The 24791-nt window shown below is 40.8% G+C and overlaps 1 protein-coding gene across 9 annotated transcripts in view; it reads left to right on the forward strand.

The window, feature by feature from the left end:
- The window catches only part of nrg1 (neuregulin 1), a 741182-nt gene that overhangs the window by 698175 nt on the left and 18216 nt on the right, over positions 1–24791 (forward strand). For 7 of the 9 annotated variants that reach the window (XM_048529321.2, XM_059652855.1, XM_059652885.1 and 4 more), the window contains 3 exons: positions 4110–4230; positions 9624–9682; positions 21362–21385. In XM_048529321.2, coding sequence (XP_048385278.1) covers positions 4110–4230; positions 9624–9682; positions 21362–21385 — 204 coding nt within the window. Of the gene's footprint in view, positions 1–4109; positions 4231–8780; positions 8849–9623; positions 9683–21361; positions 21386–24791 lie in introns of all 9 variants that reach the window. The other 2 variants (XM_059652805.1, XM_059652817.1) reach the window with 2 other exon arrangements.

Here is a 24791-nt window from a genome sequence, read left to right on the forward strand (position 1 = left end):
GAAGCAATATGATGCCAATAGCATGGGTTCAATTCCCATCAGTGGCTGAGGATACCATGAAGGACTCACCTTCTCAACCACCCCCTTCACCTGAGGTATGATGGCCCTTAGTGTAAACGCACTACCAGTCATCTCTCTCTAATGACAGAGAAGCCCTATAGTCTGGTAAGACTATGGTAAATTGACTTGATAACTTTCCCAGTCTTGACCATGTTGGAAATATTATTAATATTTTACAATGCTAGGCCTCCTTTTCCCAAGATTTTGACAATTAATATTTGTACAGATTTGACAAAAGAAGAAAAAAGATAAAGATTTCACATTGCAGATTTTATTATTTCATCACGTTTTGGAATTGTCTCTTGAAGTATATTAATGAAGGAATCCAAGTCAAACTAATGTTATAAATGTTTGTTGGTTTTGTACAGACTTTGCTTTGTGCTGTTGTCCCTGTACAGCACTGCCGTCCACATGGAATTCTGACCTGGCATTAGAATACTATTTTTCAGGAGCGTAGGAACAGAAAGAGGCCATTCTGGCCATTGGATCTTCGCTATCATTCAAATAAAACAGATCCAATCTTCTACCTCAGCACTATTTTTGTTTTCCTGTGCTTTATCCTATCCTTCCATGCTTTTAAAAAAGGTAGAAATTTATCAATCTCACTCTTGAACATGCTCAATCTCTCGGCCTTTCTGAAGTACAGAATTCACCCCTACAACAAAGAACTTCCTCCTCAGTCCTAAATGAATTAATTTGTATTTTGAAACTGTGTCCTTTAGCCAGATCTTCCCAGTCAGGAGAAACATCCTTCTTGCATTGACCCTGTTGAATATTGCATATTAGTCTACCGTCTGGAGTCTGCACACCTTTCAGTGTAAGCATCTATTTTCTGTGAACTTGTCTCGCACCCGCTCTATGTCTCTCTCTCTCACACGCGCTGCCTCTTCCTCTCGCTCTTCTTCTCATTCTCATGGTCTCTCTCTCTCTCTCTGTCTCTGTCTCTTTCTCTCTTTCTCTCCCCCCTCCCCCGCCATCTCAATGCAGGCTATCCAAGTGGAAAGCTTTTATTTTCAGTGGATCGAAGACTTGATTCTTTATGGAGAGTTTAGCTGAGATTATCAATACTTGGAGCCAGCCCTGAAGCTCTTATACATTACCTGTTCAGGACGTGAGTGTGTCTGCAGACAATGTAAGGAGTCAGAGGGGAGGGTGGGTGAAGGGTTGATGTGCAGGATGCTGGGTGGTACACAAGGGGCTGTGGAAGACAATGATATTACCTTAATACAGTTTCTTGCTCTTAATCTTTTTTTATTTCAAAGATATACTTTATTCATGCAAATATCTTTATATATGCATAGCTACTGAAAGTGTTCGGTTCTGTGCAATAGCATATGAAGGAACAATCAGACAAACTCAGGGCATTTTTTACTTGTGCAAGATTATATTTACTCGTTTGATGTACCAGGAGGTTCCAATAACTGAATAGACCCGCGTTTAACTTCGGTAGAAAGATCCTAGACAGCATTCTAGCTCTTAATGTCCTTCCAGCACACTGCAGAAGGTTGATGTTTTGTTTGCTTTCCTTGCGCTAATAATTTATGCAGTCTTGTAGCTCACTTATCAAGGCAACAGTGACTGACAGGAAGACACACCCAGAGTTCAGCATCTGAGGTGCCTGTTCAATTAGGAAGATGAAGGGAATCTGTAGCATAGAGGCATGGGGAGCTTGGGAGAGCTGAGAAAGTGCAGTGAAGGACAAGATTGAATGCTTAAGCTGATTAAAATTACCAACTGATTTTTATGTGACCAACCAATGGAGTGGCATCTCAAAGTCTGTTGAAGGAGGTTATTTTTGTTCTAATTTTCCTTCTCTCCATGCTGAATGTAAAATTAGTGACCATAGTTTATTTTGAATTAAATCTGTGTGAAGTCACAAACTAAATAAGTGGTGTTTAAACAAAACCTAGAAATGTACCATTCAAAGGTTATGCAGGAAGTTCTGAGCAAGTCAGACAACATCAGATGGGAAAAACAAGAGTCCCACATCAAAGTACTTTTTATGTCTGACACTTACCCTACCTGTACACAATTCTAACATCTTTTTTGCTTTGGCTAACCAGTTTATCCCAAACTAAGTTTGTAACAGCCAGCATTAAAATGTGTGTTCAGTCATATGAATTGTTTCTAATAATGCTAAATCAAGACATTTTTAAAATGGTGAACATAAAGCTGGTTAGAGCATTTGAAAGTAAACTGTGTGACAAAATATGATCAAGTCTTGCTGTTTATTTCAAAATGTTCACACACGATCAGAGCTCCATTGGACTAGAGTCCTCCTCAGAATTGCTCTTCAGAAGTGAATGCAGAATTGTTTTGACCCAGGTGCACACAGGTTAAAAAATAAAAAAAACAGAAAGTGCCAGAGAAACTGAACACATTTGGTGGCACCTTTAGAGAAAGAGTTAACATTTTGAGCCCAATGACACTCTTTTGGAACAGAAAGGAGTTGGAAAAGTAGTGGGTTTTATGCTTTTGAGAAAGGATGGAGGACGAGGGAAGAGAGACTGTGAATGCCAGTAGGGAAGAGGGGCTCAGTTGGCAGAACAGCTGGTTTTCCACGTAGAGTGATGTGGATTTATTTCCTGCACCGCTGAGGTCACTGTGCAGATCCCCTGTTCTCAATCCCATTCCTCATTTAAGATGTGGTGACCTTCAGGTTAAACCATCCCCAATTATCCCTCTGGAATGAGAGTTTTGTCCACTGGGACTGTGGTGCCTTTACATATTTTACTAGGGAAGGGGTGTAGATGACAGGAAGGTGTGGACGGTAATGTGTTAATAGCAGAAAATAGGTCGCCTGGACTGAAAACAAACCTGCTGTCTTGTTTGCACAGTGAGGGAAACCTTGAAATGTTGAACTCTACTACCTGAAAAGCTGAATTTCTCCAGTGTTTTCCCTTTTAATTTCTGATCTCCAGTCTCTACAGTATATTTGCCCTTATTGCAATCCAGCAGATGTCTGATTCTATTCTTGCTTCCTATGACCAAGTAGGGAAATGTTTTAACATTTAAAATGCTGTTCAGGCAAAGGTAAATTTATGATCCATTGTTCCATGTTTGATACGTCATGGGGTGAGTGTGGCTACATCAATGAGAGACGTAGAAGTCAAACTGAGCAAAATTTCCAAGCTGTTACTCTCTGTAGATGGAGAATTGCACACAAGTTATTACCAGATCTGGTTGCATCTTAGGCTTGGTGATATTTCCCACCCGTCGCACCCATCTGAGTGCGTTGGTGTTGTTGATTGTTTGAGCCATGCCATTGCTACCATGTACGATGTGGTGGTTTTATGGCACTGTATGTGACCCACCACAATGCAGAGAGCATAACTTCCTATGTAAACATTTTGAATTCAGGCAGTAAACTGAACTAATTGATGGACAAGAGCTCAATTATCCCATTCATTCCTGTCTAAATGTCTCTAGCTGCAAGTCACAGGTCTAGAAATAATGTATTTAAAATAAAGTCTATTCCTTGATGCGACTAAGGAAAGAGAGAATTTACGGTTATACAATTCCTTTGAATTGAATAAGACATCTCAATGTCTTTCAGAAGATTCCAACAAAATAAACACTAACCTGGAATTAAAGGAGGAGGGAGTAGGGCCAAAAAAATGTCTGATCAAAATCCAAGGCTCAGGTTTTAAATAGCATCTAAAAAGAGGAGAAAGACATGGAGAAATAGAAACATTGAGGGGAGTAAATTTGGGATGTAAAAGGATTAGCCACAAATGGTGGAGCAAACAGAATAAAAGTCTATATAAGAAGAATGACTTGAAGGTGTGTTCTCCTAGGACAGCAGCAGCTAACCGAGACAGGGAAGGGTGAGGTCACAGAAGGATTTGAACACTGAGATGGAATGTGGAATTGCAGATACTGCTCATTCTCCCAAGATACTTTAACAATTACAGTGCCAAGATAGGTTCTGTGCTGGTTATGTTGGACTGCTGCTGCAACTGTTGAACTTCTCACCTTTTTGATGTGCTGTAGTTAGTCACGATGGGAAATAACTATGTCTCTCATGTTGCTGTTCTTGCCATCTGCAGCTACCACTTCACCAACGCCTTGGTCAGGCCATGCAAGGCCATGCAACGATAGCGATCGGCACTACTGTGTGAATGGAGGACAGTGTTTCGTTATCAATGGTATTAATAAACTCTCCTGTCAGTAAGTGAATCCAACCTTTCCTCCACTCCACTCTTTCTGCATGTTTGCTCTAGTGGCACCATACTGAGGGTTTCATGGCTTTGTTTTTAATTGCTAGCAATGCTAGACAGCTGTCAATGATCCCTGTTGAGCTGCAGTGTAAGAAAGCCCCTAGTATCCCAACCACAAGAGCACAAGAATCATTGTCGGGCCAAAGTTTCAAATAATTCACCATCTATAAATCTAGCAGCGAAGTGACACAGTAATAGTGAGTTGTTGACTGCTCGTAGCAATCGGTCTCCCAGCAAATTAGTCTACTAAAGACTTAGACATGAGATGAGGGAAAACTCTAGTGAAAAGCATTAATTTCCCAAGTCACTAGTTCCTTTATAACCGTGCAAAACCTAACAATTGCCACCCATACTTACTGGAGCTCAGTCATTTTACACAACTGGATTGTCGTTGCATCTTCCAGTTTAGTATATAGACACTGCATTTGAATAATTCTTGGAGAATGTTCTTCAAAGTCACCATCCTCTGTTTTAGAGAAAATATGGAATTACTTCAGCATCCAACCTCCATTGAAATATTCAGCATCGATATAGCAATACACACTTGGCCTTCTGCGCCACATTCTTTCACTAAAACCTGTCAATATGTGTTAATTAAGTAAAATACGTGCATGCATTAACTAGAAATTGTTCAAAACCAGAGTGGTTTGAGCTGAAAGCAAGTTCCTACAGTTCTAAACCAACAGTGATCCAAATTGCAGCCTCTCTGGGTTAAATGAGTGCTCAAACAATTGTCAAATCCAAGCTCAAACTGGTCCTTTTGTTATTTGTGACCTAATGAGCTGATTTGTTGTCAAAAAGCTGCATTGGCCAGGCACATGATCAGGTCTTTGAACTCTTTCTGAATGTCCTGTTGTTTAAGTTCTAAGCATCCACTTAAAGAAACATTTCTAAAATATAATGTGCTTCCCCTGGAGCACCGTGTTAATCCTGTTTTACTAAAATACTAACCTGTGGAATAACAAGATGTTTTTCTGGTTTTAAGAGGGTTTTGAGCCTTACTTTATTAAGTGCTTCCTTGTCCCTTTGCAGAACATCTACTAACCTTTGTTTGGTGGATATTCTGCTGTGTACTGTAAATAGCATCAGTGTGAAGGGGTCCCTTTATCCACAGTCATTTTTGCAAATATATGCATGTCCACTTGCATACTCACACTAATGTACATAATTGCACCCAACTGTTTACACATAACTGGACTTTAAATGTACACAGTCTCTCTCTCTCTCTCGTTCTCGCATTCACAGACACCAGACGTACACGGAAAAGAGAGTTGAGTAAAGTTAGTGGTCAATGTGAGCATGTCAGTCGGACACTCTCTCGCTCCCCCCCCTCTCTGTCTCTCTCGCTCCCCCTCTCTCTTGCTTGCTCCCCCCCTCTCTCTCTTGGTCCCCCTCCCTGGACATGGTCCAGAATGCACAAGCATTCAGACACACGCAATAAGCACATACATGTGTGTACACACGGACACTCCTAGGTACAGCTACACACATACTTATTTTACAAGGAGGGAAGATCAGGAGACAATGAGAATAAAAGATCAGTTTTAAAATAACATTTCAATTGCATACAGTGCAGTTAGAAGCCTTCTGAATGCCTCCTACCCAAATTAGGTTCTGTTTCAGAGATTTCCTGTAAATGCTTCCCATTAAATTCTCATGATGAGTGATGCCTCCAAGATTAATTGAAGTTAATATGTTACAACATGAAATAGATTGGGAATTCCAACAGAATGTGAAAAAAAATGAAGTGTTTAAAAGTAAATGCTACAAATCATGTGGAACTGAACAGTGAATGAGAGGGAATATGTTGAGTAGGTTCATTACAAGATCAATGGGGCCTTCACATTCATTATTAATGTGGCATATTTGAAATGCAGAGTGAATGGATTTTAACATAATAGAAATTGGACTAAAAGATTTTAAAGGTGAACCATTTTATAAATTTCTCAGACAACGCATGTCCAGTTACCCTACTTAACACAAACTGCAGAGCAGCAGTTAACCAGTATGGCTGATAAAAATTCAGGCACAGATGTACTGTTTGACTAAAATTCCGATGAAGTAATGTGCTCAGGCATCTCCATCAGACAGCTTTGGGCTTTACCAAATTATAATTAATGTGTTATATTGACAAAGCATAGAAACCAACCTTAATAGCAATAACAATGGGCAAAAATATAATAACATTGGCTTCTATTCAGCCCTTCCTCATGCTGATTGAAGAAAGCGCATTGTGACCACAAAGGGAATAGAAGATGTCTAAATATTCATGGGCATACCCAAAATACAGTGCCCTACTGCATGATATTCAACCCAAAAAAATGATATTTTGTTAATTATCAGTTAAGTAAAGAGCATTTTCATGGTGACAGTACGCATTCATCAAGCATGATATCTCCATATGCATGAGCATTGGATCAACTTGCAATCATTGATTTGAAGGAAAAAAAACAGATGCTGGACATTCAGCCACAGTTTTTTTGGGATGGTGGAAGGAGAGTGCATTCCAATGAATTCACCATGTCTTCTACAAAACCAGGAAGTTCTGATCCTATCTTAAGATTCAGATGGGGAAACAGAAAAATGTTCTGTTTAGTTCAGTTCAGTAGATTAAAAAAAATGCACAATGACATAATCTTATCATTGGTGTAGTGGAATGGGGTGTTTCTGTCACACTGACACATGTTGTAATGCAGTTTGGAGCCTGATGAATATACAGTTCCATTGCCAAGAAGTGTTATGCTTGGATTGTGATTCTGCTTGGAGCAGAAGTGCATTTTTCTAGCCTTTTCACCAGAAGATGTTTTGGTATCAGAAAGAGCTTTATTGCAAAAGACAAAGGCACGTAAACAATCTCAATGATCCAATTAAGTCCTTCCAAAAAGAACATTCACTAATCAAATGTGAAACATAAAACATGGAAAAGTTGAGCAGGACATCATGCCTGCTCCTTCTGCCAATCATTTGAGCAACACCATTCTGTGAACTGTTGGTCTTAATCGGGTAAATATTCTTCCAGAAGAGGAGAAAGCAGGAGCCACACTCTCTTCCATATTCATTTATTTAAAGTCCAGCATTAAGTCAAACCGCTACAGGTCAGCAACCTCTTTCGCCTTATGGGAAAACTGGTTCTTTATTTTACAAATGTAACCAATCACCAAATTAATCAACAATGTGAGGCCGTGTGGCAACAAAAAAATACCAATTCAACTAAAGTGGGAAAACAAGGGACAACATCAAAATAGGAGGAAAAAATAACACACTTCAGCTTCTGTAGGGGGATATTTTTCTTCTAATTAACCTGTGCAGGCATGTGGTGACACATCAACTTGCATGGATGGAACTTGAATTCAGGCCTCCTGACTCATAAGTAAGGACACTATCACAGCACCACAAAAGCCGCAGTGAACTGTTTTTTTTTTGAAAGCCCACCTCAAATTCACCAACTAAAGGAAATTTATTCTTTATATTTTCCAACCAACATAGTCAGAGATGTTCGGAGACCTTGGGACTCAAACCCAGTCCTCCAAACCTATAGGTAGGGACACTATGACTGCACCCCAAGAGACCTTTATGACCACGTTCTCTTTCCCACCATTAGCAATCAGGACCTCAGCTAGTGTTGCACTTGAGCTGACTTTGCATCCTGTGATCCATTCACCATTCAAGCAGCTCAGTTGATGTCAGAGATTGAAAAAAATGAATGTTAAAATTCTCCTCATTGTTTAAATTCCATACTGCAATGTTTTCTTAAATACATATGAAGGAAGGTATTTAGAGTGATGGCTCATTGATGCTAAGCTTTCCAACCTCAAAGTGTCTAATTTGAATGAAACAATTTGCTACTTATTGTTTTGCTGAGCAATTTTGTGTGACAAAACTGGTAGCTGATGTCTTTTTGATTTAATATATTGCATGTCGAAACTGATACATTGGCCATTGAGGTTGTGCAGACAGATAAAATTGGAGCTATAACTTCTATATGCTTATAACTAATGTGTAAAAAAGCAGGGACACTTTGATTCCACAAATATTTGCAGCGCCCTTCTTGTGAAATGATTTTAAATTGAATTTGTGTTTGAACCAATGGTTGTTATATTGCAAGGGAAATTTAGAACCAAAAAATCATCAATACGAATTATGTTTAAAAGCTTTCCCAAAAATGTTCGAGTATTAAATGATTCCTATCAACTTGTTATTACCCTTAAGTCCCATATTAGAGATGTGGACATATGGGGAACCCAAGTGGCTTTTGTCTCGAGCAGTCACTTATAAACTAACAAGTAATCATGTAAAAATTATCTTCAAAGGAGAGTCAGCCATTCTAAAGAAGCAATAGTTGGCCATTGATTTCAGGCAGCCAAGCTGGCCTAATCTACTGAGCAGTTCTCCTCAATGTGGGTTCACCTGTGATTTCCAGCACATTTAACTGCCTTTAACCATCATGACTGGACCGTTTGAGTTCACTTGTTCTGTTTATGTCCCGTTTTTACCCCTCAGGTGTGACCCTGGATTCACCGGAGAAAGATGTACAGAGACTGTACCCATGAGGGTCTTTTTACCTGAACGTATGTGAAGATATAATCGTGTCTGTTTTATTCTTCTCTCTCCCCTGCAGCTCAAAAGAAAGAGCCCTTGGTGTTGTCACTGCTTGGAAAGAAAGATGCTACTAAAATATTTATTTTTTATTTTCATTTGGGCAACTTCTCATAATGTGGCTAGGCCCTGGTTAATCTCGTACTGTTTGCTGTTCTTCTTGCTTTCATTTGACTTTGGAAAAACAGTATGGGACAGGTTCAGTTCCTCATCAGTGTATTTACAGCTATTAAATTCCTCTCCATTTCCTTTGTTCCCCAGTTATTTAGGTTAACAGCCCTAAAATGTTCAAGTAGAAACTGTTCTGGATCTTTCTGAAGCAAGAGGAACGTGGAAAAATTCCTCTCATACACGCAAGTGATTGCTTTGAAATGACTTGGCCAACATCGGTGATAAATTGGGAGAAAGTTGGCATTTGCAAAAATGATAATTCTACAATCATGGATTAAGTTTTGCCTAAATTTGTGAATATGGATTTTTGCATTTAATTTGGTTCAGATATACAATCGCAGATAAACTTGAAAGAGTTGGATTTTCATGGCTTGTAAATGCACCTACTAAGTTTTTAAGAAATGAATTATTTGCTGACTTAAGCCAGCAAACTTGCAGAGATGATGATTTACAGATAAAATGGATTAAACGGTGACCACACCAAGGTGATGAAACCCGGTGCTGAGGTGACTCTATCCTGACAGTTACTTATCTTCTTTCTCCTCTCTTTCTTTCTCATTTTATTTGTCTTGTCAGGTGTCCAAATGAATTTACTGGTGATCGCTGCCAAAACTACGTTATGGCCAGTTTCTACAGTACGTCCACTTCTTCTGTCTCCCCCTGAATTGAAGCATGCTTGTCACTCTATTGATTCCTGCTATTGCTACTGCTTCCAGTGTTGATATATTGCTGATATGGCTCTTTCAACCTCAACCCCAAGTTTCTACCTTCTGTCAGTCGGTGACCCTTTCCTGACAAGGGAATGAGAGGCAGACAGAAAGCTGCAGCTAATTGACAGCAGGACCTGCAGGGATTTGGTGTTGCGTTTGTTGACCAGACTTAGAGGTGAAAGGGAGCTAAGAGGGTTGGGGTTGGGGTTGGGGGGAGAGAGATAGTGATGTGGGTAATGGTGTTCACCAGAACGGGTAATGACAAGGTGAGGTAGACTGACACGTTTCAGGTAACCAGTGAAGTTTTTTCGCTGATAAAGGTTGCAGGTTGAGAAATGATGTGGAAAAACCATGGGATAAAAGATAATTCTGTTCTGTAATTAGGACTGGAGAGTCAGAAGGATTTTGGTAAGATGACAAGGAGAAAGATGACGGTGCTTAACTTCAGGTTTGCAAGCATTCCCAGGGGTGATGTCTGGCAGGGATGTGATGTTCAAAAGGATTAGAGATGTGAGGAAGTTGACTGGGAGATAGCTTCTCTAATTCAAACAGCAATCCCAGGATAACTAGAGGCCGAAATGAAAATAAATCAGACGATGAATAAGACTCTTAAAATATCATTTGAAAATTCATCTGATTTTATTATGTTACCTGAGATAATGGGAACTGCAGATGCTGGAGAATCCAAGATAACAAAGTGTGAAGCTGGATGAACACAGCAGGCCAAGCAGCATCTCAGGAGCACAAAAGCTGATGTTTTGGGCCTAGACCCTTCATCAGAGAGGGGTCTAGGCCCGAAACGTCAGCTTTTTTGCTCCTGAGATGCTGCTTGGCCTGCTGTGTTCTTCCAGCTCCACACTTTGTTATCTTTTATTATGTTACCTAGCAGAATTAAGGAGTGAATTGGTTTTAATGTGTTCCCCCAGTGACTCCTGGGACCGGGTGGAGGCAGGGAAATCTTGAATTGTTTGGTGATCATGTAAAGTTGGATATGTGAAAATGGAAGGTGCTGCACTTGAGCCCAGTTTGGCTTTCTATTCGAATCACCATTTTACGCCGAAAAAAATTGAACTCTCCAAAACTTAAAATTAATGCCCAAGTTGATTTCTCCATCAGATCATGTACTGAGACCCCAGTCTGTGTAAGATGTGCTAACCTCAGGCAGCACTTGTACAAGAGAACAAGAGAATTAGCCTGCAATCTTCCCCACCTTGATAAGGATCCTGTTCCAGCTGGTTGGTCAGTATCTTTTTCCTGGATAGTCAATCTTGGTGACTGGGCATAGCTCCCTTCCACATTTCAAAAGCCCGCAACATGCTTAATCATAGCTATTACTTGGTTGGGCCACTCTTGGTGCTCCTAGTGCATGTGGAGCCCAGACCCAAGCAAGGAGTTGATGAGTAGGACAACTTTATGCACCACTCCAGACAGATTCTGCTCCTTACAACTTCTAAAATATCACGGCTTCAAAAATGAGTAGCCTCATGACGTCCTTCACAAATAGAAAATCCATTTGAGCACTCCTGATGTTTATTTTGCAGATCTTAGTATCTGGTATTTATGGGAGGGAAGAGAGTGGTGGGGAAAGTGAAGGTTTACTGTGCAGTCATTAAATTGTAACAAAAAGTGAGGAGCTGTTGCATTAAAGACCCAAAGGGAATATAAAGCCACAGTCAAGATACAGACAAAAATGGATGCAAGTGTAACAGCTATTAGATAGTGGTGACAAGATAAATGACGATGCCTTGCTCTGTATCATCTATACAGCAGCTTAGCTAAGGATCTGTGACTCAGTATGAAGCAAGCACAATAGTAACTGATGAAAGAGGGAAAGGCCATTTTCTGTGTTGTCATAAATCATCTCAGACCTCCTGCTTAGCGCTGGCTTGATCAATAAAAGCCAAGGATGCACTCAAGAAGAATGAAGAATAAACCCAAGTGGGAACTGTAGTGATCAAAGATAGATGCAGGTTGGTAACAGAGTGTCGTAGTCTGCAGGCAAGCATTAGAGTCCCACATGACATAGCTACAAAGACAAGGCTAAAGAAGAAGATCGCAAGGATAAGCGAGAATCCTCTTCTTTGAAATTATTGCTTGAACGGCGAATCATTACAAGTTGAACAGTCTGGAGTTAAAGCAAGGATTCCACTGAGTCAGAGAACCAACAGGAAAATGGCCAATTCTTGGAGTGCAAAATTAATACTAAAGAAATGTACACTTCCACTGTGTTGAAGTGCTACACCGTTCCTGATAACATTCTGACATATGGCTGTTTGTGAGCCAGGAAGTGACTAAGCAAGTGCCAAAGTTGCACTAAAAACCCAAAATATTTCACTCCTATCCATGCGGAAAGAAGTCTGTCTCCCTCCCCCACACCACCACCCCCCGGTCCCCCGCCACCTCACCCAATCAATCTGTATCACAACAAATGATTCATTCTTAGTCCTCCTGGGGAAACACAGGGTGGATAATGATTGTTGTTTTCCCAATGATCCCTCCATCCAAGGACCAGTCAGAAAGAGAATAGAAACTAAAATGATGGGAAAAATGACTTTTCCTGTGAGGATGTATGGGTTGGCAGGGTGGTGCACAGACTCACCCCCTGACACAAGAATCAGTCAGAGATCAGCTTGTGAAGAAAGTGTCCTCGCTGCCCCAGTTAATAGAACTGCGGGGAGGCAGTAGATTGATTATCCAGAGCCCAGGTTAATGTTTTGAGGGTATGGGTTCAAATCTCATCATGGCAGGCAGTGCAGTTTCAATTGTTTCAATTAAATTTTCAATTAACAATCAGCCTAATGGTGACTATGTATTGATTGTCATAAAAAAGCCACCTAGTTTACATATATATTTTAAGGAAGGAAATCTGACACCCATACCTGGTCTGGCCCACGTGTGACTCCAGACCCACAGCAACCTGATTGGCTGATTTCAGAAGACAGTTGAGAGCCAATGAGTTTAAGGGCAGTTAAGGATGGGCTACAAATGCTGACCTTGGCAGCAAAAGCAACATCACATGCAAGAACTTAAAAAGTCCTGACCAATGACGCGTTAGTGTCACCCATGCCATAACGTCCTGGGATGAAATTCAACTGTAGCAGCAGCGCAAAATGGTCAGAAAGAGGAACTGGACAGGGCTATCTAACAGGCAGTTAACCCTCGAGGGCCCAAGTTGAAATTAAAACTCAGCCATTCAGTAACTTTCTAAGCAGACCAGGGAAAAGGGACAAAAAACTTGCAACAGGTAGTTGTTTTCATTCTGCAAGAGAGAAACTCGACGTGTGTGGAGCAGCCACTGCTGTTGTCAGAGATTTCTCACTCGTGCATGCACAGAAGCACACTTCGAGTTTGGAACTTATGGTTCACAGAATGAAGGTTCATGTGTTACATTGCACAGTGCTTACAGATTGTCACACAGCCCTCAATTAAAATAGCCTTCTTAAATAGGTCTTCTTAATGGGCAGGCCTGACCCTTTTTGGAATCTGTGTCTAACGAGGCAAGAAAAATGCTTGCAGCTCGGCTCTAACAGTGGCAAACTTAGCATCATAATCAGGACCGTCAGGGAGTGAGAAAAACAAACAAAACAGAAGAATAGGCACTGCTTTGACAGTTTAAAGAAAACAGCCTCCCTCATGCAACAATTTTATTGGGGCGATATTCTGGTGTTTACGTTAACAGAATAGATAGCACGATTGTGAAATAATGGACAAAAGAATTCCTTATCAGGACTTGCAAATGGCTGGCACTGGTGCAGACTGATGGATCTTTGTTCGATTTGAGGATACGGCCTGGGGCAGGAGAAAAATATCACTCATTTGAAGGGATTGTCTTGACAAGGTGTGACTGAATAAATTGTACTGCTAATTTTGAGCCACTTTTCTCTGAAGTGTATCCCAATTAAGGAAGGAGGTAAACGAACAGAATCATGCTTCAGGGCTGGAAGGAAGAGAAATCGAACCTTCGATCCAACTCAACTGCATTGACCAGACATCCGAAAATAATCTAGTCCCATTTGCCAGCATTTGACCCAAATCCTTGTAAACCCCCTTCCTATTTATGTACCCATCCAGACGGCTTTTAAATGTTGTAATTGTACCAGCCTTCAGCATTTCCCTTGGCACCTCATTCCATACATGCACCACCCTCTGTGTGAAAAAGTTGCCGCCCAGGCTCCTTTTAATCTTTTCCCTCTTGCCTTAAACCTATGTCCTCTAGTTTTAGACTCCTCTACCCTGGAGAAAAGATTTTGGCTATTCACCCTATCCGTGACCCTCAATTTTATAAACTTTTATAAGGTCACCCCTCAGCCTCTGACGCTCCAGGAAAAATAGCCCCAGCCTATCAAGTGTCTCCCTATTACTCAAACCTTCCAACCCTGGCAATATCCTTGTAAGTCCTTTCTGAACCCTTTCAAGTTCAACAACATCATGCTAGTTTACATTTTTGTGGTAACATGAAGACAGAGAGGAAGATTATCTTTTATATTTAGTCTCTCGGCTATTACTAGATTATTAGATCAATGTGAAAGTTTACACAGCTCAAAACATCTTCAGTCTCTTCCAGACGTTTAGTTGAAAAGTAATCTTTTTATTTGTGAATGGGATATGAGTAAGGCAGACAGCCCTAGTTATTAAAATGTGAGGCTGGATGAACACAGCAGGCCCAGCAGCATCTCAGGAGCACAAAAGCTGACGTTTCAGGCCTAGACCCTTCATCAGAGAGGGGGATGGGGTGAGAGTTCTGGAATAAATAGGGAGAGCGGGGGGGCAGACTGAAGATGCAGAGAAAAGAAGATAGTGGAGAGGAGAGTATAGGTGGAGTGGTAGGGAGGGGATAGGTCAGTCTAGGAAAAACGGACATGTCAAGGAGGTGGGATGAGGTTAGTAGGTAGGAGATGGAGGTGCGGCTTGGGGTGGGAGGAAGGGATGGGTGAGAGGAAGAACAGGTTAGGGAGGCAGAGGCTGGCTGGGCTGGTTTTGGGATGCAGTGGGTGGGGGGGGAAGAGCTGGGCTGGTTGTGTGGTGCAGTGGGGGGAGGGGACGAACTGGACTGGTTTTGGGATGCGGTGGGGGAAGGGGAGATTTTGAAGCTGGTGACGTCCACATTGATACCGTTGGGCTGCAGGGTTCCCAAGCGGAATATGAGTTGCTGTTCCTGCAACCTTCGGGTGGCATCATTGTGGCACTGCAGGAGGCCCATGATGGACATGTCATCCAAAGAATGTGAGGGGGAGTTGAAATGGTTCGCGACTGGGAGGTGCAGTTGTTTATTGCGAACCGAGCGGACGTGTTCTGCAAAGCGGTCCCCAAGGTCCCCAGCCCTAGTTATTGCCCATTCCTAGTTACCCTGAGAAAGTGGCAGTAGGACTTTGCCTTGGGCACTACAATCCCACTCATGATGTTGCTTCCACAATAGGTAGAGAGGTAGACAGCTCCAACATACTAGAGACAGAGTGGTTCATTGGCCTGCAAGGAGCAATATGTTGGGTGCAGTGCTGAAGACTAACTAGTGTCTGGATAATACACTGAGGAAACATTAAGGAACACTGATAGTGTTATGAAGGAAACAACAACTCAGATATCTAACATTCTGAAGGCACAATACTGTAACTGCAGCCTTCCTGTAATGTTGTAGACAGAATTTTGTTTTGCTCTGCCACAGCCTCAGGCAATATGCATTCCAATGAGTGCCCAATGAGTATGTTATTACAAAAAAAAACAAAAGGAAAAGGATATGATAAGCAACTACCAGTTCCAGCAAAACGCAGCTGATAATTACTCATTTGCACATTCCGAACTTCTCTTTATTTATTTTTCCAAACAAAACTATTTGATAAAACTTAGATCCAATTGTACTTGACGGACACACGCAGGAACTGTTTCAGGGCCATGGATGACCATACATTCCACAGTTTCTTTCAATAGTATTATTTCATCCGCATTTTATTACTTAACTTTATTTTAACCCCACCCACCTCAATTCCCATTAAGCCATACATCTAATCATGTATTAAATGCCTTGCACTTATCAAGTAATGCTGTCATTCTTGCATTTATATACAGTTGTTTATGTAAATCTGTTGCATTGTAATTACATCCAGGCAGACACTGTTGATAATTCCTCTGCACAGAGGTTCTGTTTGGTCAAGAGCGATCCCATCCAGTTTTTGTAGAATTGCTGGACAACCCCTGTAATTTCTGCAGGGAAGGGCCAATGGTGTCAAGTGCCTTCAGGCGTAATTCCCTCCCCTTGCGATTAAGGTTGCTGGCACTCATCTGAAGTCCAACACGCTGTCTTCTGGTGGGGGCCAGCACTGATGGTGCCTGCTGGCATCCACCTAAGGGTGGATTATTAAGGGGTTCCATACCACAGATAGTTGAATGCATTTTGGGAATAAAGGGGAACGGAGGTTTGGATGCAAGAGCAAAGAGTGGCTTTCAAAATTCCGCGTCGCTCCTCAGTGATGGTCTGTCAGTTGGGCATGGTACGCCTTACTACAAGAGTCAGGCCACAGAACGCACCTTTTGAGGTGGTGTGCCAAAGTGGTGCTACCTTAACATTGCAGTGTGCTCAGGTATCGTGAGAGTCAATTAGCTCATTAGTGAGCCTACTTGATATCCCATTGCCATTGGACTGGAATCCTGCAACAGCCTCTTCGTCCCTGTGTTAATCTGGAGAGATTTTGCTACTACCAGGAGACTGACATGGGGCCTCCCTGCCAATTAAATTGGCTCAGCACCATATTTCCTCCTATAACTGGCTGCAGTAAATCTATTCCTTGAACCCCACTATTGGTCGGAGGTTCTCATTACTGTGCAACAAAATTTCCATGGACTGTTCTTATCATAAAAGTAGAGAAAGAGATGGTCTAGTCACTAGACTATTAATCTGGAGACTGGGTCCCTAGGATTGAATCCTGCTACTGTTAAGTTTTGGAATTTAGATCCAATTTCCAAATAAAAGTCAGGAATTAAGAACGTAATAATGATTAGATTCCCTACAGTGTGGAAACAGGCTCTTCGGCCCAACAAGTCAACACTGCCCCTTGCAGCATCCCACCCTGACCCATCTCCCTATAACCCACACAAACCCCTGAACACTATGGGCAATTTAGCGTGGCCGATCCACCTAGCCTGCACATCTTTGGACTGTGGGAGGAAACCGGAGCATCTGGAGGAAACCCACGCAGACACGGGGAGAATGTGCAAACTCCACACAGACAGTTACCCGAGGCTGGAATTGAACCCAGGTCCCTGGCGCTGTGAGGCTGCAGTGCCATGAAATCATTGTTAATTATCACAAAAAACCATCTGGTTCACCAATATCCTTCAGGGAATGAAATCTTCATCCTTACCTGGTCTGCTGTACAAGTGACTCCAGTCCCATTGCAATGTGGTTGACTCAACACCACTCTGGGGTGGTTCGGAATGGGCAACAAAGGCTAGCCTAACCAGTGATGGTCACATCCTGTGAAAGAATTTGAAATGAAAACACAACAGCTTTTAAGGACAATATTTAAAAAAAAATGACCTAGCCTCCCTGCGCGGTGTGCCTTTTTCCTGAACATCAGTACACGCTTTACATACATGGTTCAAAATTTTTGTTATGGACACACCCTGGGCAAGTGTCCCCAAATTGTTATGGTTCCAGACAGGATGTCCCAAATTGTCAGGCTGCCAGGTGAAGGGAAATGACCCGGTTCCTTCTCTTTATTCACCTCAGTCAGTGGCAACAAGATCAATTCACAGTGCATCCCCTCCATTACCAATAGCTTTCTCCCAGACTGGAATGAATTGGTTTTAGAGGAAGCCAATTTGAACAGCCTTTCTTGAGTTAACGAAAGAGTCAGTTTATGACCTAAAATGTAAGAAGTAATAATAACACCACACACACACACACTCACACACACAGGCAGGTGTAAGGTCACAAAGGATATTAATTAAATGATGTACGGGTCAATCTGCATTGCCATTCATGAGGAGTAGATAATGAAATGTTGATAGCTGACTGTTCAATTTTGGGATTCTTGGTTTTGTAGGTTAGTTGAAACCCTTTTGTCCTATATTCCTTTGATGGTGGTTGGCTAGCAGTGCTCAGAGTGAGAGTCCTTCTTGTTCTACTTCCTTTTAACTGGCTTGCTAGATTCTCGCAATCCAAGTAAGAGAGTCCTTTAACTGTAATGCAAGGGTGACTAGGGGGTGGTGCTTTAACAGTGACCTTCACTTACATCAGTGATTAAATCCAATCTAGTACATGCATACCTCAACTCACTTGAGCACCTTTTATCCACCAGCAAGCACAGACCAAGTTCAACAGTTTTGTAACTGCTGTTCTTGGACAGACTTGAAAAAGGAAGACACTTACCATGACCCTTCTGCAGACGGCTGTTTCTCCTATCATGTTCACAGCCTGGGATAACTCCCAGGAGATTACAGTTTAGTTTGCAGTGTTTTTTTTCTTTTTAATTAGACCCCTTTGAAGATTTTTTTGACAGCTCTTCAAGTGTGACATTATAGCGTCCCTCCATAGACAGCTACTGAATGTAGATCTGCCGCCACCTTAGGACTGAGTTTACAAGTGTGAGCAGTTTGGGCTTGGACACTATCTTGCTTGTTGCAAATAGCCAAACAGATATAAACAAAAACAGAAACTGCTGGAAAAACTCAAAAGGTCCTGCAGCATCTATGGAGAGAAAGCAAAGTTAACCTTGAGTCCAACGATCCTTCTACTGATCTGTTGTGAAGAAGTGTGATGACTCAAGATATTTCTCCACAGATGATACCAAGCCTGTTGCAGCAAAATGTGACAGGACCTATTCAGTTTCTCCGACATTTTCTGTTTTTGGTTGTTTCTTTCCAGCATCCATAGTATTTTTTTTAATTTAAGTGCCAAAGGGCTATGTTGTTTGCTATGGTCTGCCCAATTTTATGATGTGCTTTCTACTTACTGTGGTGGCTTTGAAATCCATATACTGCATCATTCATTTATGATGGGCAGAATGTCTTTTTGGCCTGAAGGCAGCATCCTGTTAGTACTGAGCACTGTATGGAACAGCTAGCATTACTTGTTGCCCAAACCTGTGAGGTGCCTTACCCTTTCAGTAGTTTGTCTGCAAGAAATGAACTGGTCACCATTGACATTATGAGCCAAAATGGCTTTAATGCATCCTGTTTCAGCTTCAAGTTTGCACAGGTCCTGTTTTACAAAGTTGTCAATAAGCTCAAAATTTGCAAGACAGCGTTCAGCATTAGTTGTAATTGTGCATTCAGACAATATTTATTGAATAATCCTGAAAGTGTGGGGAATTTTGCTGCCAAACAATCAGGCTTGCAGTGTGATGTACTGGCATGTACTGGAATCTAATTATTTGCAGACTGTAAAATCTAGAGCATGCTCTGTGCCTGCTTCAATTCAACAAAATCAGTAACAGCCACTTGCTGGTTGATTTGTCAGGGCCATGTCCTGACCCATCAGAATCAACCTGCCTGGTTTTAAAATTTAAACAAAGCTGGGCTGGGAACTGTCAATCATCATGCCACATCACGATGCACCTGCCAATCAACGTCCATGCAGTATAAACTTTGGCTTTTCCCTTGAATTGCTATTCTTGCTAAATGTCCTCATGAGTGGAGTGTGAAAAACTTTGACAAAGCTGTGACATTTTTCTAGAAATACCCAACTGCCGCACTATTTAGTAGGTCCACAATGTGGGGGTGTTGGAAGGTTTTACACAATAATAATGTATGTTGATGTTTTTTGAAATAGGTGACAAACGTGGATTAGATAAATTGTACAGAGTATAAATGTCAGTAATAATATGCTTCCCAAGAGTGGAGGTGTGGGCAATCCAGAAGCAGAAATCTCCTTCAAAGTATCCATTTTAGCAAATATGTTGAGCATTCTGTATCATTGCTAGATTGTCCTGCTGGGTCAGCTAATGTTTGAAATATACAAGTAAATGTTTTGCTGTATTTTATTTGTAAGATTAGGAGAAAATTGAACCCAAACTGAATTGAACTGGTATTGTTACTAGTGTGCTGCATTCCTATTAGATTTAGAAAGCCAATTTTCTAGAAGTTTACAAGATTGAAAATATTTTAAGTGGTAGCCTGAAAGTAAGCAGATAACTTTAATAGCTGTAGCCAGTTCTTTAATGCCAATGTCTGTGTCTGTTAAGTTAGTGGAATGATGTGGTTTGGTGGGGTACAGGGAAGAGTTCAGATGGAATGATTGATGCATGTTGAACCTATACATTCCTGTGCTGTGTGCATGTTTCCTTTAATATGGTAATGCCCCTTCTAATATTCATGCAATTATTATATTTTTCCCCATTTTTAATTACCCTAACCTGAATGAATTTTTCCTCTTCCATGATTGTAGTTCCTCCTGACTCTTGTCTAAGTGTAAATCCAAGATATCAATGTAGCAGTGTGCCAGCTGTAGCATGCTCGCTATTTAATACTTGCTTTATTTCTCTTTCCAATGTAACTAATGTATATTGGTAGTGGTGCTCATGCAGGACTGCAGTATCACTTGAGGAAACTAAAGTCTAATTCCTTGCATTTATCCTTCAAGACAAAAATTAGGCAAGTGAATTGAACTCACCCATTTTGTGCAGTAATGACCAAGAAGGTTGACTTTTAAATTGAAAGTCATGAGGTTGAACACCTTTTTATACCGTGCCATTTTTTGATGTTATCTGAATTCAGTGCATTTGGAAAATGTCATGTCAGGCTAGTGAGTTCGCTTCCTGACAGTCCATCAACCAAGCAAAATTTTCAGGATGCTGTATTTAAATAACATAATGGCCATGTGCCAAAATGTACAAACAAACTGAATTTAAAGCTTCATTTGACATCCTTCATGCAAGCCCCCTTCATTTGGACTGAGGGCAGATGATGTCCTTTGATTTGGGGGAAAAAATAAATTGTAAAACGTTTTTGATGGAATTCTGTGAAAATAAACATTGGGCTGCACCGCACATTCTTCCGTTCCCCCCCCCCCCCCCACCCCAGTCATAAATCCCAATCCTTAAAATTTCCCTGCTATTGACAGTTCGGTGCTATGGCCACAAATATAAGTTCTCAAAATATTTTTACTGGGCTTGCACCCATTGGAAAAAAATCGGATATCCATCTGACAAACTGTGAAGTTCTGATAAACTATGAAAGGCACTAATCCATCTCACAAAACGAGAGAGAACCTCAATGCTTCAAAATGAAACTAATCAGGTTAATTTCCCAATATTGTCCTTGCATCATTACCAGAAAATTTACTTGTGTTTTACTTGTGTAATTGAATTTCTCTGACTGTATTTTCAAACTTGCTGTGTTTTTTTTCCTCCCCCCCCACCTCCAACCAGTGCTTGTATAGCTGTGTTCTCTCTCTCTTTGGAAAGCATGCACTTTGCAACAGGATTAAGCAGCTTCTATGAGCATAGTCTCTTTTGGAATGTTGCCACTCATCATTGTCTCCTGTGTGCAAGCACAAGGCTAATCGTGTTACTCGTGTGATTTCTTTTCCCCAGTATGATGTACTGCTCTTCTCTGAAACTTTTTTCCCTTTTTTTTCTTTCTTTTTTTGTCAACTTTCTGCATTGGCAGAGCATCTTGGAATTGAATTTATGGGTATGGACAAATCATTCCTTTTAATCTGCAGAATAAAACCTGACAGCTCTGATCTACCTTCAAATCCTAAATCAGTTTCTCTCCCTTCCCTACCCCTGTTGCTTTTGGAAGGGATGATCCAGCCATAACAGCCTGTCTGCCACTTGGCCACACTTCCTGTGGGTAGCAAGTAGAAAATTAAACGGGAATAGATCTTTCACGTCCGCCAAGGAGACTTGACTTGTAGAATGGAAACAAGCTATTTAGCCCCTTTCTAGCCTGCTGTACCATTCAATGAGATCATGGCTGATCTGTATGTCAACTCTGTTACTGTCTAGGTTTGGATTTGACTTCCATCTCCTTCATTTCAGCCTACTCTCTAAAGCAATTCAAACCAAATACCTGTCAAAAGATCACCACCGTCAAACTGTTGATTGTTAAGAACCAGAATATCGTTATGCTGTGGGATGATTACTCCAAGCCATATTTTATTTTAAATGCTTGAAAGGCAGTTGCCAGTTAACAAAGGAGGAAGGTCTCCTCAGTGAGTGACCATCAAATTCCCTCTCTTGGATTCACTGTAAATATTTCTGCCAATTTCCTCAATTTGCATTCTTCCGTGTCACAAACTATAAAGGTCTGGATTCTAAAGGAGCAGGTATGGTGGTCCAAAATAATCTCAACATTGATTTTACATTCAGATTACAAAATCTGTTGGCTTTATTCAAATTTGCGTTCACAATACCAGCTTCCAATATGAACAAGTCAAAAGAGCCCTACAATCTGCCATTTGAATTATAAACCTCTCATTTTCCCTTTGGTTAAATGCTTTTTGGCATTCTGTGCATGCCTTGCAATTGAACTGGCATTTCAAACTGCTTAAATCAAGACCAAATAAGCTAAATGATAAAAGCCTCAAAATCGAAGATTACAGCTTGTGACCTGCCATTGAAAGCAATCTAATAATGCTACAAGTTGGAATGGGTTTAGTTTGTAGGATTAATAAATGTTCTTGTAAAATACAAATGATAGTTCTGGCTGAAGATTGCAATAAAAGAAAGTATCTTCACTAAATGACCAGATTTTTGAGACAGAGAGGTCTTTCATTTATTTGAATCTCTGTTTTTGGCAAGTTGATCAAGTGACTAATGCTCTGAAGAGTTCAAACAAATCATTCTACCCAACACTGTTGAACTGTCCCTCCTAAACCACCCTTCCCTATATGATTTAGCCTTGAATTAAAACGTTTACTGTCACTTACTTGGGCTAATTTAATTCTACTTTGGAAATGCAACAATGTCGTGATTAAATGACATGTACTCCCATTGATCGGCACATGGTTCCCAGTCCTGAGGTTTGGTAATTATTCCTTTTGGAGTTGTAGCAAGGCCCCAGTGTATGATGGCAATCCTCTTCTGGATTCCCATTTTGGTGTTAAAGGAAGAACACCGTGTTCCCAGATGAACCAGCCTTGAGTATTTCTAGCTCATTGATGTATATGACAAGGCATTAAGGAAGCAAGCACAAACTTAAATCAAACTGAACTCTGATTTGATTAAAATTTCCTTCATTTTTGTCTTCATTGTTAAATACGTAATCATATTAAAGGTACCCAAATAACTCATGATTCATTTTTGAGCTGGTTGAGTCAGTCGGTGGTTATGTTGTGTGGGACATCCCTTCATGTTTTGCTTCAGTCACTCTCTTCCAAGTGTTTCTGTACTTTATTTTCCACTATCAAGCATGCTATGCCAGGCCCACAGTTGACTTCTTAACCTGAAACTATTTTTTAAAATCAAAGTCTCTACCCTACTGGCATCCTTTTCCTTTTTTTTAGAAAAAAAATCACTCGCTGCATTAGCGTTCTCCTGAGCAAGTCCAGTTGAATTGATGTTTGGTCTTGTATGGACTTGGTGTTGACCATCTGTCGTGACGTCTCATGTTGTTATTGTAAATAGCAGGATGGCTATTGGCCAGCTGTACAGGAACAGAGACAAACCATGTTAATGTCAACAAGAAACACAGCCAATTGTTGAAAGAAAAATGTTATCACTTTGTATGAGTGGAAATCAGGAAGAATTTGAAGTATTTGCAAAGTCCTTCTACCCTGTGAAAAATATGCTTAGATTTTAGTCAGGTTTCTTTTTGTGATTCACTTTGCAGCCTTGCTGTCTATCCCTTTTCAAACTGACCAAATGATGTCAACAGTCAGAATGAAATGATACATCAGAACAAACCTGGCAAATCCAGAAAAGTTAATGTTGTGCGTGCAAGAGGCTGCAGAGAACTGGACTAAACCTTGGCTGATCTTTCTGAAGGTCAGCCTTGCAACACACGCACACACCCATCTGTGTGCCTGAACGTCCAAAATGCCTGCTAATCATCGCCGTTTTGTTCCACGATCTGCCTCTACCTGTGATTGGTGCTGTTTTGTTTGCCTGAATGTTGTGCATCCGATCTCCCAGTACATTCAGCCGATGCTGCATACCCACCCCATATTCCAAAATGGAATTAAAATCAGGCTTTGGGGAAACTTCAGATTTTTGTACTGATTTTCCACAATGAATCATTTTAATGAGAGATGTTTGTAAGAATAAAACTAGTCCTGTCAGCTGGCCTCTATTCTGACATTTACCTCAACGGTGCTTTACTCAGTGATGTTTCGCTGTCAGTGATGTGGGCTCAAGGTGGTAGAATGGGAGAGGGAAGGAAGTGGGGGAAAATTCTCACTGAAGTTCTAAAGACACCATTTTGTTGCTAACTGTCATGGAGGAGGTGAGAAAGAATGAGTAATCCGATCAAACATTTTTGTAAATTTCCAGCATTGACATATTTAATAGAAGATGGAACAACAAATTGACTGTAAGAATATTGAATTATACTGCAGGAAACATCAATGAGTGATCACCCAATAACAATTTAACTCAAGTTTTATGTATAATCGTCAAGATTTTTCTTTAACATTAGACTGCAAGATTTCAAAAAGGCAATGTTCGGCTTACATAATTTTTTTTAGCTTTTTATCAATTGGATTTAAGTCTTCCTGGAGTAGAAGGCTTGAATAAAATGAAAACAAGGGTACATTCCTGATTTGGAATGGCTCAGGAAACTGTTACATGAAAATGCTTCGAATGACACTTGTGAAGATTTGGCATGTCTTTCAATGTGCTCAATTTTAGGAGACAGACTAATCTCAAAACATATTACACTTTTGTCATCTGAGGTACCTGGCATTTGACAGGGCTCAACATGTGTCCTCTCATGTTCATTTTTGGTCATCGGTATTTGTGGGTCATCAGTGCAGACTCACAACTGCAGTTACAAGAAGGGTCCCATTGAGAATGATTCTATTCTTATAGAATGAATCACAAAAAAAGCACAGAAATGAAACAGAATGATTTACAGAAGCTGCAAATTGCCTTTTTCA

The sequence above is a fragment of the Stegostoma tigrinum genome, chromosome 1 (genome assembly GCF_030684315.1).
Source record: "Stegostoma tigrinum isolate sSteTig4 chromosome 1, sSteTig4.hap1, whole genome shotgun sequence".
NCBI classification, from domain to species: Eukaryota; Metazoa; Chordata; class Chondrichthyes; order Orectolobiformes; family Stegostomatidae; genus Stegostoma; species Stegostoma tigrinum.